The sequence below is a fragment of the Coptis chinensis genome, chromosome 8 (assembly GCF_015680905.1).
Source record: "Coptis chinensis isolate HL-2020 chromosome 8, ASM1568090v1, whole genome shotgun sequence".
Taxonomy (NCBI): domain Eukaryota; kingdom Viridiplantae; phylum Streptophyta; class Magnoliopsida; order Ranunculales; family Ranunculaceae; genus Coptis; species Coptis chinensis.
The window spans coordinates 72,964,585-72,983,517 of record NC_141463.1 but is presented as its reverse complement, the minus strand read 5'-3'; the positions used below and the strand labels follow the sequence as shown (position 1 = coordinate 72,983,517).

At 37.0% G+C, this 18,933-nt stretch overlaps 2 protein-coding genes and 1 pseudogene across 3 annotated transcripts; all 3 read right to left on the bottom strand.

Annotated features, from left to right (window-relative positions):
- Positions 1-477: 477 nt before the first annotated feature.
- On the bottom strand, positions 478-1,225 carry LOC147482881 (glucosamine 6-phosphate N-acetyltransferase pseudogene; annotated as a pseudogene). Its single transcript, XR_015203998.1, has one exon. The product of XR_015203998.1 is annotated as a glucosamine 6-phosphate N-acetyltransferase pseudogene (transcript).
- A 7,582-nt stretch (positions 1,226-8,807) lies between these two features.
- LOC147482880 (uncharacterized) lies at positions 8,808-12,606 on the bottom strand. The gene is made up of 3 exons (XM_086576464.1): positions 11,876-12,606; positions 9,276-10,071; positions 8,808-9,180 (listed from the first exon to the last, which is right to left on the bottom strand). The coding sequence occupies exons 1-3, from the start codon at positions 12,317-12,319 to the stop codon at positions 9,116-9,118; spliced, it is 1,305 nt and encodes a 434-aa protein (XP_086432590.1). The 5' UTR covers positions 12,320-12,606; the 3' UTR covers positions 8,808-9,115.
- Positions 12,607-13,295: 689 nt separating this feature from the next.
- LOC147482879 (ubiquinol-cytochrome C reductase UQCRX/QCR9-like family protein) lies at positions 13,296-18,275 on the bottom strand. The gene is made up of 3 exons (XM_086577659.1): positions 18,087-18,275; positions 17,969-18,016; positions 13,296-13,590 (listed from the first exon to the last, which is right to left on the bottom strand). Exons 1-3 carry the CDS (start codon positions 18,216-18,218, stop codon positions 13,540-13,542), a joined length of 231 nt encoding a protein of 76 aa, XP_086433785.1. The 5' UTR covers positions 18,219-18,275; the 3' UTR covers positions 13,296-13,539.
- Positions 18,276-18,933: the final 658 nt, after the last annotated feature.

The following is an 18,933-nucleotide window of genomic DNA, read 5'->3' as shown; positions in this document are numbered from 1 at the left end:
GTGTTGATACTTGATAGACGGATTGAGTTTGCCGGTTTGTCGTTTAATAAATGCTAAGGTGGTACTCATAATAAAACTCCTTTACAGTGGTGATTCTTTGAAAAGCTAGTATGGTGTAGTGCATGATCGACAACAAAGCCAAACCATGAGACTATATTACCAATACGGTGGAAGTGTGGAACTCACTTGAGGTATTAGTTATGCGTGAAAACTGATTAACAATATTCTGTCTGATACACAATTGCTGAAGCGTTTAAATTTGGTTGATTGCACTGGTATGGCAAATCTAAATATCACTTCTAACTTTCCTCCTGTCCCTAACTTCTCCATCTCTTTACACTGTCGAAACCCTCCCTAAATTGAAAACCGAGACAATAAGGACCAAACAAACAAGCTCACACCAAAACAAAGCACCAAGCTACAGCAATGGAACCAAGCCACACATCAGGAATACATAGCAGCAGCCAATGGAACATAGATGCCAAATTTTAATCAAATGCCATTGAAATACAAGTGTTAACACATACAGACCCATCTCAAAATTAATATAAAAGGATAACAGAACAAAGTGATTTCCCTAGTTCTCATTCAACACAAAATGCTACACCAATGAAACTTAAACAAATTAAACAAAAATATCTCAAATTTGGATTTGCATTTCAAAAATACAAAGCCATTTGAATCTCCTTCTGTTTAAACCCACATTTCTCATAAAACACTTTATTCTCAACACTACAGTCAAGAATCACCTTATAACACCCCATCAATTTTGCATGATTCGTCAAAAACTCAATCACCTTTTGTCCTAATTTCATCCCACGTACATTTGAATCCACAACAACATCTTCAATATGCCCAACTTTCCCACAATTCCTCACAAACTTGTTTTCCAAAAACACACTTCCCGTTGCAACAATTTTCTTTAATTCAATATCTTCAATCACGCAAATCACGTGGTCATCACCATATGAACTTATCTCTTCAAACCTTGCATTAAACTCTTCGTCAGACATAGGATTGCATACTGTTAACTGTTGGAGCGATTCCAAAAAACCCTTTGACTTGTCTTGTATCTCTAACTTTCGTACCATAAATCGATTTTCTTCTGCCATGATCGAGTGTGAAAGAAATAGAATGGCTTATAATATGAAGGCGTTGTGGGCCTTGGATATGGGCTTTATCCAAAAGCCCTGTTGAAGTCCAAGAGTCCGGCCTGTTGCCCGAACCAGACGCACACCTGAAAACTGGGGAACATATTGCCTTCTGATCATATATGGTCTCAACTTGGCGTCATTGTAGACTTCATAAACTGCAATTGTTTGTTGACAATTTGGCATGCTACAAACATCTCAACCAGCCTCTAAAGAAAGGTACAAATCTCTTTCTGAATTAGTTAATTGTTTGATATTGCTCAAGTTGGTTTACCATGAGCATCCAACAAATTAAGTCCAACTACTTTCTATTTCATTTTTAATGACAATTACTCCATGAAATTAGTAAGACGAAATCCAATTGTCAATTAGTAAGCAAAACTGTTTATTTCTTTCACAGGGTGAGCAAAGATTTGGAGGATCTTCTAAACAGAGATACAGTCAAAACTGATTCGGGTGCTTTTCAAAGAATGCTCCAAGAAAGTTTTAAGACGGTGGTGAAAGCAATTGATAAAGAGCTCAGAAGTAGCGAAACAAATGCAGCAAATAAAAAGGAATTGAAAGACGTTCCTCGACACCAAGTAAGAAAGCCATTGGTGAGGAGCACCCAAGTAGTGAAACAAATGCAGCAAATAAAAACAAGTTGAAAAAACATTCCCCGACACCAAGTAAGAAAGAAATTGTTGAGGAGCTCAGAACTAGTGAGACAAATGCAGCAAATGAAAAAGAGTTCAAAGAGCAGCTTAAGGCTTCCTTTCCCAAAGTGGTAAAACAAGAGAGTTTGAAATGAGAAACCTTTAAGGATTGGTACGATGGAATTTCAAAGGCAATTGGTCTATCAACAGGTTGTGCTTGACAAGCATTGAAAAAGAGGATTGAACTTAAAAACAGAAAAATGAATTGTATTCAGTTACATTCTCTGAGCTCACATGCTCTATATATACAAGAGGTTTTCACAGTTGCACAATCAGTTAGTTTGTTACAGAAAACTGTTAGTTTGTTGTAACTAATCTTGCTGAGTTGTCTTCAAGTGTTGAGTTGTCTGATCTTCTAGAACCTTCGAGATGTTATCTCCATTATCCTCCCTCAAGCTGAAGGGTGATTTGCATACTGTAAGCTTGGAAATTAGGAATTGAAATCGATTACTCGACAATCCTTTGGTGAAAACATCAGCCAGTTGGTCTTGCGTGCACACAAACTTTATATCAAGTAGCTTAGCAGTTACAAGTTCTCTGACATAGTGATAATCCACTTCTACATGCTTGGTTCTGGCATGGAAGATAGGATTATTGGCTAATGATATTGTGCTGATGTTGTCACACCACAGAAGAGGTGGCTGTGATATTGGAAAGTGAAGATCTTTGAGTAAAACTCCTATCCAATAGAGTTCAGCAGCAGTGTGTGCTAGGCTTCTATATTCTGATTCAGTAGAACTTCTAGAGACTGTGGTTTGCTTTTTAGCACACCATGAAATGAGATTTGAACCTAAGAAGACACAATACCCTGTAGTTGATCGTCTGTCAGTAGGATTTCCTGCCCAGTCAGCATCAGAAAAGGCAGTTACTGTAGTGGAACCTTTTGTGAAGTATAAGCCTCTGTCCAAAGTCCCTTTGACATATCTTAACACTCTTTTTGCTGCAGTGAGATGAGTTGTAGTAGGTGCTTGCATGTATTGACATATTTGATTGACAGAGAAGGACAAATCTGGTCTTGTCCAAGTGAGGTACTGCAAAGATCCAACTATAGATTTGTACTCTGCTGGATCAGATAGAAGTTCACCACTGTATGGGTCGAGTTTTATTGAACTGGAACAAGGTGTCGTACAAGACTTGGCTCCAATCATGTCTGTCTTAGTTAGAAGATCAAATGCATACTTAGTCTGTGAGAGAAACAAACCTTGAGAGTTCCTTTTGACTTCCATTCCGAGGAAAAAATTTAATGAACCAAGGTCTTTAATAGGAAAGAGTTTGTTGAGTTGTCTGATGATTGTGGAACAGTATGATGGGGAAGAACTAGTTAGAAGAATGTCATCAACATAGATGAGCATGTAAGTGAGAGTATTATGTGATGCTTTTATGAACAAAGAAGGGTCTGCTTTTGAAAACTCAAAACCAAGAGATAAGAGAGCTTGTACTAACTCTTCGTACCAGGCTCTAGGGGCCTGTTTCAACCCATAGAGTGATCTCTGCAATTTGCATACATAGTTAGGCTTATCAGGATCTATAAAACCAGTAGGTTGTTGCATATATACCTCTTCCTTGAGATGGCCATGTAAGAATGCATTTGAAACGTCCAACTGTCGAATATCCCAATCTCTTTGCACTGCTATGGATAGAATCATTCGAATTGTGGCAGCTTTGGCCACTCTTTAAATGTGTCGAAAGTCAACACTGGACCTTTGATGATACCCTTTAGCAACAAATCTGGCCTTGTGTTTGTCTAAGCTCCCATCTGCAAATCAATACCCACCTGTGTCCAACCATGTTCCGGAGGGATGTGGGGGTACCAATATCCAAGTTTTTGCTTTGATTAAAGCATTGAACTCTTTCGATCATAGCAGCTCTCCATCCTTAACAGACTGTGAATAAGAAGTAGGAGTTCTTTGGAATATCTTGTAAAGAAACTGTGAGAGCAACTCGTAAAGGATGCTTAGTGGCATAGTAAGCTTTTGGTTTGTAAACTCCACACTTGGATCGTGTCTTCATTGAATGAGCATTTGAGATGGAATTATCAGAAGAAAGAATTGGAGTAGTAGAAGAGATTAAGTTGTCAAGAGGTGACCATGGAAATTCATGGGAGAATCATGTGTAGAAGTAGAAACAGAGGATATGCAAGATGTAGTGCTGGGATGAGATGCATGATTTTTAGAAAAGGATTGAAAAAATAGAAGTGATGGAGTACTAGAAGACTTATTTTCATTCAAAGGAAAGAAAACTTTTGTTTTGAATGGAAATTGATTCTCATTAAAAACTACATGTCTGCTAATGTAAATCCTTCCAGTAAGAGGATCAAGACACCTATAACCCTTGTGGTTTAAGTCAGAAAACCCGAAAACACACGTACTTCTAAAATCAAATTTGTTTTGGGCATATGGTCTTAACCATGGGAAACAACTACAACCATAGGCCTTTAGAAAAGAGTAGTTAGGTGTTTGTGTAAAGAGTTTTTGATATGGAGAAATATTGTTGAGAATGGGAGTAGGTAGCCTGTTGATTAGAAAAGAGGACGTGTTAATGATTTCAAGCCGAATTGTCTTGGCATGTGAGATTGGGCTATGAGAGTTTTACATATCAAGTAAATGTCTCACTCTCAACAACCCCATTTTGCCCCAGCACAAGTGTATTGATGGAGAATGCCCGAGATTCGTCAAAAGATTGACTAGTGAATTCACCACCACAGTCAGTTCTCACACACTTTATTTTGTAATCAATTTGATTTTCGATCATTATTTTAAATAAAACAAAAGTAAGATGAAACTCTCACTTTGCAGTAAGAGGAAGTATCCAACAATATCTACTAAAATCATCTACAACAGTAGTAAAATATTTGAAACCACTTATGGATGCAACTGGAGATAGTCCTCACAAGTCCACATGTAACATTTGTAAAGGAGTTACTTTGACTATTCAATACAAAAAAAAGCGACACGACTTTTGCCAAGTTGGCAATCAGTACAAAAAATGGAAGTAATGTGCTTAGACTGAATATCTTCAGAAATCACGTTGTTCCTTGTAAAAATTTGATGCAGAATCTGATGAGATGGATGCCCTAGACATTGATGCCATGTGAGTGTAGAAGCTTTAGCAGCTATGAAAGCAGTAGTAATAGGAAAAGAAGTTGATGCACAGTTCCAAAAATGGATATAGACCATTAACCGAACTACCTCTTGTAGAATCCTCTGAAGCATTGTCTTTCACGGAAAAACCGATAGGATCAAAAATTAATGAATCAGATTATTATCGGTAACAAATTTGTTAACGATAACAGTTGTGTGTCATTTTAGGAACATGTAGAATATTTCTTAGTTTAAAAATGGAAGAAGAAGTATGAGGAGTTACTAAAGAGGATCCAAGGAAGTATGTGCAAACCTTGTCCATTAGCAACCATGACTTTTTCCTTTCCTTTGTAGTCCAAATGAGAGATGTTAGAGAGATCCAAGAATATGATGAGAAGCACTGTCCGCATACCAATTGGTAGAAGCATTTGCATGAAGCAAAATAAGCATTATTGTTGGATGAATAATAAAAGGCTGGATCATAAGATGTAGAACCTTCTGTTGTTGTTTACATAATTGTTGAATGGTCTTTGAGTTGTTGTTATATGATGATGGTCCATAAGCTTGATTGACATAATTTCTGAAGGATAGCTTGGTGAAGCATTTTTTTGAAAGGTTGCCATCATTGCAAGTTGGCATGGAACTTTCCCAACATATGAATGGTTCATACCTATAATGAAAGTGACCGGACTTATTACGAGATCCACACATGGTTTGTTACCTCTTCCACTTCCATTTGTGTTAGAACTAGTATTCTAATAGTATGCTTTAACCATTTCTACCACGACCACCTCTATTAAAGTTATTTCCTCTATAACCACCTCTTTTGCTTGATAACCTCCTCTATTTGATATATTATTATTTTGAGATGTTGCCACAAAAGCATGAAATTTCTGAGGTTTGGATATGAGCATTTCTCGTTCTAAGGCCAATTCTTCACTTAAAAGTAAACTATGCAATTCATCTGTTTTGGATCATTATTTGATCTTACACCTAATGGAAGTAGTAAATGGTCCATAATCATTTGGATCCGGATAATACATAAACAGAGAATCCTCATCCTTAAATCACCGCCAATGATATCCGAAACTTGTTTAATAGAATGTAAGTATTGAGATATAGTTGAGTTACCTTTCTTGATTGTTTGAATACGATTTTTCAGCTAATTGTTATGAGCTCTAGAGAGTGTAGAGAATCTTCTTTCAAGAATAGACCATAGCTCTTTTGATGTGGAGATACCAACCACATAAGGTAAAAGATCGCCAGATAAAAGGTGGCATTTAACCGGATAAGTAGGTTTCGTTCTTTTCACCCAATCATAAAACACCGATTTTCTTGTGTTGTTAGATTTCCTTTATCATCAACAATAAATTGAGATGGACACTCTTCTCTTCCAAGAACAAGTTCAAGCATATTAAAATTTCGAAGAATAGGTAAAAAGATCGATTTCCATAACAAATAGTTATCTCGAGTGAGTTTGATTGGAACTAGATTTCCAATATTTTGAAGAATCAATGATGAGTTTTGATTTGTTGTCTGGTTCAGTTGAACTGATGAATTCTGATTTTAAGTTGTTTGGTTTTGAGATGTAGTGTTGGTGGTCTTTGAAATAGCCATTTGTAGTTAAGGTTGATGATGAAATGATCGAATCAAAGAAACTTATGAAATTTGAAGCTTTGTAGTGAGGTTTAATGGTGGAAGCTTTGAAAAGAAGAGGATGATAGCCATTTGGCTTTCATGGCTCTGATACCATGACAAGCATTGAAAAAGAGGATTGAACTTAAAAACAGAAAAATGAATTGTTTGAACATTCTCGAAACATGCCTCTATATATACAAGAGGTTTTCACAGTTGCACGATTAGTTTGTTCTGATTTTTGTTGTAACTAATCTTCTTGAAGTTGTCTTCAAGTTTGGTTGTATCTTCTAGAACTTTCGAGATGTTATCTCCATTAGTGCTGATGTATACGAGGGATTGCAAAGGGAGTCGTTTCAAGATATTGGATGAGGTCCAGAATATAAAGGTGATCCGTATAGTGAGCAATAATGAGAATGGATTGATGATGATTACTCCCCATATTATTTTGTTTTGTTGGGTATTCACTGCCCATTTTATTATACTAGCCAAGACGCAAAAAAAATTACGTGAGGAGAATTTAAAAGTTTTAGAGTTGGCTTGCTTTTCGAATGCTTTCAGAACTTCAATTCATTAGGTAATTAGCTCCAAGCCTGTCTGTGTCAGTGTGCTTGTGTAATCTACTGAGTTCATATTCTTTTGAAATCCCTTTTAAGTGAACTATACCAACATAGCGACTGCCAATATCACCATGAAACGAATGCACTTACTTATCCATCACATGCGATCAATAATGATAATTCTAACATACAAAAAAACAAAACATGAAGAACGGACAAACTGACTTAGAATTAATCTCTAAATAATTGTACCAAACCAAACACGCACAGGACATATTAAGTGATATGATGTTCCCTAGAGAAGGTAACACCTATAAAACATCTACTGTGACTGTCTCTGTAACCTGTAGGAATACTAACAGGTGAAAGAATAACTTGTAACAAAATATGTAAGAATTCTTTTAACCTATAAAGAAGAATGCACATAGAAATTGCATACTCACAAAGATAGGAGTGTCCAATACTAGCCAAACACAAGGTGCTTTCACTGTAGCTACACACCTTTAGATTCGCATGCCATGCCGAAACTCAGAGTCTTTGTGTTTCCTCTGTTACACTTGTTACCTGCAGATAATGAAAGGAACATTGGTTTTCGAAATAGATTTTGATCGATCAACTGAATAGCTTAAACTATTCAGCTTTCACCAACTGTTTTACCTGAACCTTTTTGTCGTTAACTTTTGCTCGGTGATACTGACACATTCTCCTCTGGCTCTTCCATACTGAACTGTACTTCTTTTGCCTTTTGCATACTATGATTGCAATCTATAAATTGTTGTAGAAGCTCTATGAACCCTTTAATTTGTCTGAAATCTCTAATTTTCTAACCGAAAATTGATTTTCTACAATCGACATGATCAAAAGAATGATAATAGGGAGCGAGAGGGAAGTAGTTTTCTTGGTTATGTCATGAAGGGGTTTGCGCTAAACGTGTGGAACAATAATTTGAAGTGGACGGGATTGACTGACCTAAACGGCTAACAGCCATCTATCCAAGCATCATTTTATTTAAACACCTTACCATTCAACATAGAATCACATCATGCATAAAATATTAAATTTGAACCACTGTTTCTGTTGATTCTTCAAAAAGTCTCGTTTTCAGCTATACAGTATTTTGTGGTTTACGATATCAAAAAATAGGCAAATTTTTAGAGATAAAACCCTTTCTCAAATATGTCAGCTCTATACAACATATCTTGTAGTACCTATGTTACAACTAAAGAGATCAATCGATACACCAGGACAGTTATATAACTGAGCAAGAGAGAGAGACTAGACCACAGTTGCAAGTATTTTATTGGTGCTCTTTGTTTGATCATTACTTATCCAAGTGTAGAGATCATTTCCTGAACTTCATTAAATCAGCTTTTAGCTCCAAGCCGGCCCGTGTGGCTGTGTCAGTATTAGTGTGTGTGTGTGTGTGTGCGTGTGTAATCTGCTCAGTTCATACTATTATGAAGTCTCTTTCTTATGCCCTTAAGGACACTATAAATCAACATATCGGCTCCAGCATTGTCATAAAATGAAATTATGCAATGCATTTCCAGAATAATAACGATAATAACACAAAATTTAACGCCCTTCTAACACGGAACTTGTAGTGTGATATAATGAAGTTCTCAGGGAATTTAACGCCCATGAACTCCATTCAAAATGGAGAATAACATCTACTAGCTATATCTGTTTCTATTGGAATACCAACACATAAAAGAAAAAGTTGAACGCAATTTTGTTCAGTTCTGGCCAACATAACCGGTGGCCCTAACTGTTGAAGTTTCAAAACCCAAAACACAAACATGGATCTTATGATAGAAATAACTAGAGCAAATAAGAACTTCACCAAGTGAAGAATGTTGTAAAAGTAACCATCCAGATCAAAATATGTACGGGCATGTTCTTTACAGTAGAGGAGGAAATGCACAAAAAACCCGCAGACTGATAAAGATAGGAGTGTTCCAACACTTTTCAAAGATGCGGTGCTTGCATAGTAACTACCCACCTTGCGATTCCAATGTGATGCTGAAAGCCATAGGCATTTTTTTATTATACTTCTTACCTACAATATGCAAAAAGGATATCAGTACTGAATTAGAATTTCTGATCGACAAAATAACTTAAACCATTCAGTACTGCTTCAGCGACACTTTTTACCTGAACCTTTTGGTCGTCCTCTTTTCCTTTTTGATACATTCCCCTGATTGTTCTCGGTGTACCTGTCAGATGAAGTGCTTAAAAAGGATTCAGAGGAAACTGGGTTTTTATATTGAACTGTTTTGCCTTCTGAATAAGTGGAAAAAACAGATTGTGCTTCTACATCAACATGGTCTTCGGATGAGATTCCTCTCGCATGACATGTTTCTATGGACATGAGAACTTTTGTTGATTCTCCTTCCCCCACCTTCTCGAAATATCTCGAAAATTTAGCATCAATATGGTCTCCGCTGGATGTTCCTTTCGCATGGCATTTTTCTACGGGCATGAGAGCTTTTGTTGCCTCTCCTTCCTCCACCTTCTCGAAAGATCTCGAAAATTCAGCATCAATATGGTCTCCGCAGGATGTTCCATTCGCATGGCATTTTTCTACAGACATGAGAGCTTTTGTTGCCTCTACTTCCTCCACCTTCTCGGAAGATCTCGAAAATTCAGCATCAATATGGTCTCCAGTGGATGTTCCTCTCACAGGGGATGTTTCTTCGGTTGTGAGAGCTTTTGTTTCTCCTTCCCCCACCTTCAGGAAAGATCTCGAAAATTCAGCAACAATTTCATGAGTTGACTGCTGCATAATCCCTAAATCAAATTCATTACCCATCCATCCACACATATTTCCAGAAGATGACAGAACTTTCTCCCAAAAATTGGCCATGTCAGCACTTGAAATTATTTGAGTGACTATATTAGTGCTAAGAGATTGGACAGTTCCTTCATTTGGTGCTCTGGCTGCAGTTTCCTGAAAGAAATGCCCATAAATATTATTGTCGATCATGCGCATAGTTTGCAAATTTTGCATGTGAAAAGAGCAGCATTCTATTTTACTTCTTCTTAAATGAGTCATAAACAATGCTCAATCAGGCAAACAGCAAGTACTTGCACATTAAAACCAGAAAGAGAAATTGATAGTAAAACAGCAAAGGTAAGACGCTAACCAATATAAACTGAGCAAACGTTTTACGAGATGTGAAATACCTAGCAGGCTAGCAACATAATCTGTGAGATCATTACTAGGAAGCCATGATTTATCCTCAAGAGTCAAGAGACCTATGCAACAGAATTCATGATTTATACAACAGCTCATGTTGTCAAGGAGACAAGGAGACTAGTCAATGAGTGCAACCAATACAGGAGAGAAGAACACCTCTTTCATTCTTTATCCAAAAGCAAAAAAGAAAAAAGAGTCAATATGAGAAGACTGACTTTGACAAGAGAACCTTTGGGGCAAAAATTACAAATAAGAATGACAAAGATGAAGCTAAACATTAGTTATTTAGTCATCACCTAACACTAGACTATACAGATAATTACAGGTAGCTAAACATGGAGACTGACCAAGGATCATACTACGGAATCAGAAATTCATTTGCCATTAATGCAGTCCACACAAAGTCTTAGGTCAGGTTGATCAAAAAAATTCTCTTTGTTCCAATGCTTGAAGAAGACAATGTGCTTGTCATTGACAAGACTTGAGTGATCACTCCACCACACCAGCCAAAAATATAAGCAGTGTCCAATTTCCAAACAGATCAAAATATTTGCATCCAAATTGTGTGGAGAAGGTTGAAACTGTATAGAATCCCTAATGTCTGTGAACTGCTCGACCTCATCACCAAAGGACAACTTTTAGCCAACCAGGAAAGAAGTATCTGGGAGCCAACCACCAAGGCAACTTCCATCCTCAAGGCTAACCTATATTCGGCCATATGTTCCTTAAAGCTCAAAGGAAACAGGAATTGCATATCTCAAGAAGTAAAACTTGAAAGTTGCACCATGCAAATACCTCCAACTAGACAATCTAAATATAAGTTCCAAAGCACGAATCCTCGGTGCACAGCCACGTGAATGAGACTAGAAGTACCAAAAGTGCAATTACTAGAGATCGCAATAGCTGGTTATGCAGGAATTCTTACATCATTTAAGGATCTCCTACACCAAAAAGTTTACCAGGCCCCAGCAACGTACTGATTCAACTAAACATCCTTGGGGTCTATTGTGATGTTTAATCAATGCTGGTCTTGCTATACCATCGCAACATTGGAACTTTGTGGCTAGCTAGAAAAGAAATGTTGGCACAGACCTAAGCCCAATCACATTCCTTATTCAAGGTTGGGCAACTAGTTGCACAACTCAAAACTCAGTTGAAGCATAAGCTCAGGGTTTTGAGCAGGAATTGCAATGCTGTCAAATTAGTCGCAATTGAAAACAAAATTACACAAACCCCAAACCGCTAAAACTAAGAATAACCAAGTACACAACCCATTATGCAAAAGTTTGAAAAACAAATATACCCCAGGACAAATTAACATAGAAGGAACTAGTGAGTGTGTAGTGATGTTAGAAGACTTCAGCATAACAATGTGCAACAAACTAAATTAAACCCTCTCCGCAAAATCGCAAAATCTCAAGCACCCTCATTACAAATTCCATGCTACATTGGTACAGAAAACCCATATTCCTAAATCTAAAAATAAAGAACACCCATGTTATAAAAAAATCTAAAATAAACAAGCCCCTTTGTCCAACAAAAAAAAAAGGGATACCTGGTGTTGTTGAGAAGTATTAACCCATTTCCCATCAATATACTCCAAATGAAGCCTTAACTGTGACTGATGACAACTCATCTCTTCATCTGTAGTTTTGAAATAAACAATATACTTTGACTCTTCAAGAACCTTAACAATCACACCTTTCCACCACCCATCATTGCAGTATACATCAACTTTTTGGTTGAGCTTGAAAACCGTTGTTGGGGTTGTTTCTTTTGGTTGCCCAGGCCTTAAATGTGAAACATGTACATATTCTTCCAACGGGTCTACTCCATTTTCTTCCAATAAAGTATGGTACTGAACAAGAAACTTGTTGTCGTTGTTTAATGATGGGCTTATTATAGCTGCTGTAAACCATGATCCTTGGAATCCTTCTTCATTGCTTGAAACTTCAACTTCTTGACCCTTGCTGAACTCTGCTTCTGCATTCATCGTCATATCATGCTTTTTCTTTCTTTTTTGACTCGGGTTAATAATCAACTAGAGAAAGAAAAAGAAAAAAAAAAATAGGTGGTACTGTGCCCACTGTACTACTGTGTAAAGTGAGGAGAATAAATACCATAAATTTTTGTCTTGGGCTTGGTTTTAAGTGGGCAAAATTAAATATGTTAACAGTTTCCCATAATTTCACTTTTCTGTTCGATCTCCGCAAAAATACCCTTGATTGATTTTAAATTCAGAAAAGAGCAAGTCAAATGGAGAGTTGACAGCACAGTTTCTGCCGTCCGTCGAAATTTAATACATATACGGTTGTCCGTCTCCGTGTCGGAGTGATATATATTAGACTTGTTCTAATGAGTCTACTAAGGGTGTGTTTGTTAAATTTTAACTCATGGAAAGAAAAAAAAATAAGAATGGAAATAAAATAATTTTAAATAGTATGTGTTTAATAAATTGGGAAAAAAAAAAAAAACTAAATAAAAGAATAATCATGTTTGTTTGCAAAAGTCATGGAAAGAAATAATTGTATTGTTGAGTGTACTAATAGTAAATCCTTTGACTATCTATTTCATTTAATTTTCACAAAATTTTTAAGAGTTACATAAGGACACAAAACCTTTTCCATTTCTATAATTTTGTTTATATATGAAAAGCCTGTTTGGGTTGATATGATCTCTTTACCACATACACCCAAAAAGTTGAAAATGTGTGAACGAGCCAACTTTTCTGACTACATAGTATTACAATGATATCACTTATTTCAAATCATTTTAGTTATCATTGAGATCGAATTTTCTCTAAGAATTCGCAAACATAGAACCTAGCAAAAGTGGAGATAGAAAATAACATATTCAGAATTCATGGCAACATGTCTTATCCCATGTACAGACGATAAAAGAACCTGACATCCATGGATAAAGAAAAAATTAGGAGAAAGAGGTACGAAGCCTCTTATGGTTCCTCACAAACCGAATTGACGCTTGGCACAAGAAATTTCAACCATTCCTGAAACAGTATTTTGAAAAATTACAAAGCTTCCCCAGGATGAAATGAAAAACTTATTATATCAAAATGACATGTTTCACCGACTGCCAAGATAGCATTTTCATCACATCATTCCTGACCATCAAAATAGTTCACTACCTGATACATAATGACCAAACAAATTATAAAAGTCTGCAACTCATGGAGATGAGAACGCTAATGGTTCATATTCTTCACTCTTCAGCTTGCCTCGTTCCAAGTACTGGAATATCCTCGTACCTCTTCTGCATTACAGAAAACAGGAAAGTTGATTAACTAGAAGAAAAGGACAAAAGAAATAAAAGAAAAGTAGACGCTCTCCTACTATTATTAGATAAGGCAATATCGATCTGCTACTTGATGTTTTGGCAACCAAAAGACGAGTGACACCAATAACTATCCCAATTTTAAAAACTTCTACAGTCTATTGATTATTAACAAAAAGTACAATCATTTATAAACCTAACAAAAACTTGTGTTAGCATATACAGTTGATTAATTTAAATATGATCCAACAAAATAGGGTATCAACCTCCACGTCTCACCAAGAAACTGAGATAAGACAATAGTAGGACATCCAAGAAGGATTACTTCTCCATGATGGTCGCTGCCCATTTAGCCCCTTGAGCGATTGCCCAATGGCTGGCCCAAACCAAATAACCAAAGCAACCAAACCGCCTAAATTTGTTCCATTTCATATCGGTTTCTACTGAACAACGGTTCAGTTTTGGTTATGAAAACTTGAAAATCGACATTTGGTTTGGTTTGCAGTTTCTACAAGGACCGGTAAGAACCGAACCATGAACACCCCTACAAATAACAATACAATCTTGGTGGCCTTATCTTCATGTTTAACTTTGCAAGCACCACTCTGTCCTCGGACCTGTTGTATGTATTGCCCTTTAGCCCATCATTCCTCATACTGTAACCATTTTCTAATAGCTAGCTTGCATTTAGCTGGAGAATATCTTTTACCTCTGTACACAACCTTGTTTTGAGTTTCGACCCTTCCACAGTCAGACCTCTGTCGCCAAAATCCCAACAAGCCATATCTCCTTGATAAAAGGGCTCAAGCATCTAGCCTCGTCCTTAGCTTGTAGCAGGTCCACAAAGTCATGTCTGAACTTAAGAATTTCAGTGAGCCTGCTCCAACTCTCTTTACTTACTCTACATTCCCAATTGAGATGTGCAAGACTCTATTCCTGCACTCCACATAAGTAACATCTAAATGCAAGGCAAACTCCTTCAGTTTGAACCGCTAAATCAACTGGTACCTTACCATGACATATCCTCCATGCATTCCCAACAAAGCTGTACAACCAAACATTATCGTTCTTCTTCCTCATGTGTTCCCAAGCCCATGCAATAGTGAAATACCCTTGTTACTGGGTACATAATTAATACAGTCCTCTGCACTACACCTCAAAACAGGTATCCCATTAATTTCAATTTCAACAAGTTGTGTCAGGTTCAATTTGCAACATCAGATAAGTGCAATATACTCTGGATAGAATCACCACACCAATTATCCGTCCACAGGTCAATATATTGACCTGAGCCCACAACCCAACCTGTATAAGGCACTAAGAGTATAAGACTAGTTCTAGTGCTATTCCAAAAAGATGATTTCTTTAAACACATTCGAGTGGATCCTCTCCATTTAGATATGACCACGCCATCTTCATCAGTAGGGCTTGATTCACCTCCTTCAATCTTCTCAACCCTATCCCCCCTTCAATCTGCTTACAAGTAGGGGCCCAAGTAACAGTCACCACTATTCTAATTGCAGGATTCCAGTCCACATAAAATTCAGTTAAATTTTCTCTTCTTGTTTAATGATGGCAACAGGCCCCACTTGTACACACTGATATTATGAATTAGAATGCTTGCTAGAACAGATTTAGCCAGGGTGATCCTTCAGTGGAGAGATAACAATCTCCAAACTGAAGCTCGTTCTCTGATCTAATTAATGAGAGAGGAGGAGTGTATCTTCTTTACTCTACCTTGCACTAGGGCAGCGCCTAAGTACTTACCTGGGATAGTGCCAAATCTCATATCAAAAAGCAGCTCAATAGTCTGCTGTATTGTCACTTGTACACACCCCACGAAGAGTTTGCTCTTGTTCTTACTGATGCATTGCCCAGACACCATTTGATATTGACTTAATAACCCATTCAATACCCTTAGCCCTCTTATACTAGCATTAGCAAAGATAAAAATATCATCCTCTGAGGGGCTTGGCATATCATTGATGAAACACTTAGGTTGCACACAATTATCTTCTCTAAGATTACTTAATACCCTACTGAGAACCTCTTCTGCGGATAAGATAGCTAACTTCGCACTCCAACAAGTACATCCTTTTCAAAAAACATCCCTCCCTCCTGTAGAGTTGTGTGGTATTGTATGTTAATGTAGTTGGGTGTTCCTACCCAAGAGTGGTTTCCACTCTTTATGAATGTAAAACTAGAATTTTTACTTAAGTAAAGCTCGGTTTTGTTTTGCAGGAAGAAATAAAATAAAATAATAATAATAACCACTAATGACATGGGGTCTCCTTGCGTAAGGCCTATTCCAGGTCTGAAGTACCCACATAGCCACATGGAGCCCCATTGATCATAACAGGTAAATTAGCAGTAATGCAGTACCAATAATAGCCAGAAACCAAGAGGCACCACTTAGAGCTAAAAAGTTAACATTAATTCCATTGGGCAACACCGCGTCACAAAAAATGCACTTAACTGCTAAACATGCATCACTCGGCATGATTGACCAGCATTTCTGATAAAACCACCATGATAGCCATCAGGCACTGGTGAACTATCCGCATTTAACTCAAAAACCCCAGCAGCAATCTCCTCATCTTTTATTGTCATGATCATCTACAGGTTGTGGTACACTGGTACCATTTCTATAAGCTTAGAGTCAGTAAATACCTCCTGGTACTCAAACTTGCTTCGAAAATGAGACACTATGTGATGCTTTATCTCCTCCTGATCTGTGAAACTGATTGGAATCCTCGTTCTTAATCTCTACAATAGCTCTCTTGCTACTTTGTACCTTACATAGTGCATCAAAGTAACTAGTGTTCCTCTCCCCACAATGTACCCACTAAGCCCCACTGTTCTGTTTCCAAAATGCCTCCTGCTTCAGAGCTTGGTGAAGTAACTGCTGCTTTTAAATAACCACCCAATTAGTGTGGTCATTCTCAACATCTTCTTCAGCAAGAAATTGTCAATCTAAGAGTTCTATTTCGCTTCCTTCACATTTGTTTCCAGAAATACTTCCTTATATTCCAACTTTTAGGAACCCGTTTCAGCCTATACAGCTTTTATCGGAACCTGAAAATTGGTGCACCTCTAATTGGTAACAACCAACTACTTCTCATTGTCCTACATGTCCTTGTGTGTGTGTGTGTGGTGTGGTGGTGGTGGTGGTGGTGTGTGTGTGTGTGTGTGTGTGTGTGTGTGTGTGTGTGGGTGGTGGTGGTGGGTGGTGTTGTGTGTGTGTGTGTGTGTGTGTGTGTGTGTGCAGAAAAAGTTTAAATGCAGAAAAAGTGTCAACGTTACCTTGAATCTGCATAACTTGGTTCTCAAATTTGAACGATGTAAAATAGCAATACTTAATACTCCATTGATACATCTCGACAACCTATACCATAAAACTCTAACAACTATCTTTTTCCCTGCAGATCTCTTACTTGTTCTTCCAACAGAATATATATATATATATATATATATATATATATACTGCACATAGAGAAACTATTTAAAAAGTCTGCAACATCGTCCATTACATTGCACGTGATTATTTTGTTGCAAAGAACGTAAAACATGGCATAAGAATAAAGAATATACGGCAATACGCTGACCAGTAACAGCAGCAAAAAATATTGAGTCCATAGTTTCTAACTTAAACTATTGAAGTAACTTGGATATGTTTGATACATATGATGGGTGCCCAAGACCATGTGCTAAATAGTACACAACCCACTAATACCAACAGCAATGTGCTTCAACCTATTAGAGACTGGTTAGGAAACTCGTTTTCTCTTTTCACGGGTTCTATCTTCCAGAACAAAGTGAGTAGAAAACTAGATCTATTACTAACCTACCGAGCAAGAATATAGAATAAACAAGAAACTAGAACAAATAAATTAAATTAAGTTGTTTCAGTGCAATCAGAAATTTCTCCTAATCAATTTACTGGGAGACTGGATAAAGGAAAAAATAAGTAAAGCATTCAAAAATAATGTATGAAGTCACGTAACTTCAGAAAGAACATCAATATATCTCAGTGGTGAATGTAGAATAAAAATCGAACAAACAAAAATGCAACTGAGTGTATGTATATTCATTACTTGTTCCTTTTATTAATCTTTGGAAATACGTTACCAAATAAATCACAAGAAACTAGGGGGTCGCATATATAACACAAACTTGGTCCTTAGTGGTTCACTTCCAAATTATATCGATCACAATGAAGAGAGTGTTATCCAAAAACGATATAAAACAGTATCGATATATAAACAATTAAACATTATAGAGAACCTAGCACCAATCAGAATCAATAATATTATCAAACACGCAAGAGGGCTTATAATAGATTAAATAAGACTAGTACCCCGATATTGTTGCGCTCCCATAACTTATGAACACCATAATCCACTGCCTGCACAAACCAAATTAATTAATTAATTAATTGATTGAAAAATGGATCTAATAGATTAAAGAGGGCGTACCCGTTCACCGAAGAAAGCGCCAACAAGGACGAAAGTGACGTAAATAGGAGTACGGCGCATGACAAGTCTGTATACTCCTTCAAGCATTCCCGTTCCTACTGCTCCACCGCTTCTTCGTGCTGCTGATGCCATTTTCTCTCTCTCTCTCTCTTCTGTCAACAACAGAGGCTGCTGTCATTTCAAGGTATTGGCTTAAATAGAGTCGTTGGGTTATCGGATACGGGTTATGGACTCATCCAGATTCTAGCCCGGCCCTCAAACCATAAAAGCCCTCGGGTCACCCTTAACCCGCCCATTGACCCTCATTTTTTAGGGCCGGGTCAGGCCCGGTTGAATTATACTTTACTAGTTTATTTAATTTTTTTGGTGATTTTTTATTTATTTTTATCATACTTTGAGTCTTTGATTATGTATATCGATTTTAACTAATTATACAAAACTAATTCTTATGTCTTTAGAAAAATAAAGATAGAGATGATACTCTTAAAACGTCTACATTTTTCATACTTAACAACAACTATGTTGTTAGGTTTGATTTGTTTTTCTGTATGACTTATATACCTATATTTCAATCAATTACAAAAAACGCATATGTTATGTTCTAATCTATCCCCTATTGAAAACTAATTTAGTATGAAACAAAAAATTTGATACAACATAGATAATTAAAGTATAATATATAAATGTAATGTAAAATAACAAAAAAACGTATGAGGGCCAAGTGAGGGCTTAATGAGGGTCAGGCTCATGCTTCAGAACCTAGGTCCTAACATGCCCCTTATAAGCATGAGGGTCGGGCCGCCTCTCAAATATGTGAGGGCCAACTTTTGAGGGCTCGAACATGCGA

Coding starts and splice junctions, on each gene's coding strand:
- LOC147482880 (XM_086576464.1), bottom strand. CDS start 12,319: ATGACGATGAATGCAGAAGCAGAGTTCAGCAAGGGTCAAGAAGTTGAA. Junction 10,072..11,875: donor ATACTTCTCAACAACACCAG/GTATCCCTTTTT, acceptor CATTTCTTTCAG/GAAACTGCAGCCAGAGCACC. Junction 9,181..9,275: donor AGGACGACCAAAAGGTTCAG/GTAAAAAGTGTC, acceptor TGCATATTGTAG/GTAAGAAGTATAATAAAAAA.
- LOC147482879 (XM_086577659.1), bottom strand. CDS start 18,218: ATGGCATCAGCAGCACGAAGAAGCGGTGGAGCAGTAGGAACGGGAATG. Junction 18,017..18,086: donor GCGCTTTCTTCGGTGAACGG/GTACGCCCTCTT, acceptor TGGTTTGTGCAG/GCAGTGGATTATGGTGTTCA. Junction 13,591..17,968: donor GGGAGCGCAACAATATCGGG/GTACTAGTCTTA, acceptor TCTGTAATGCAG/AAGAGGTACGAGGATATTCC.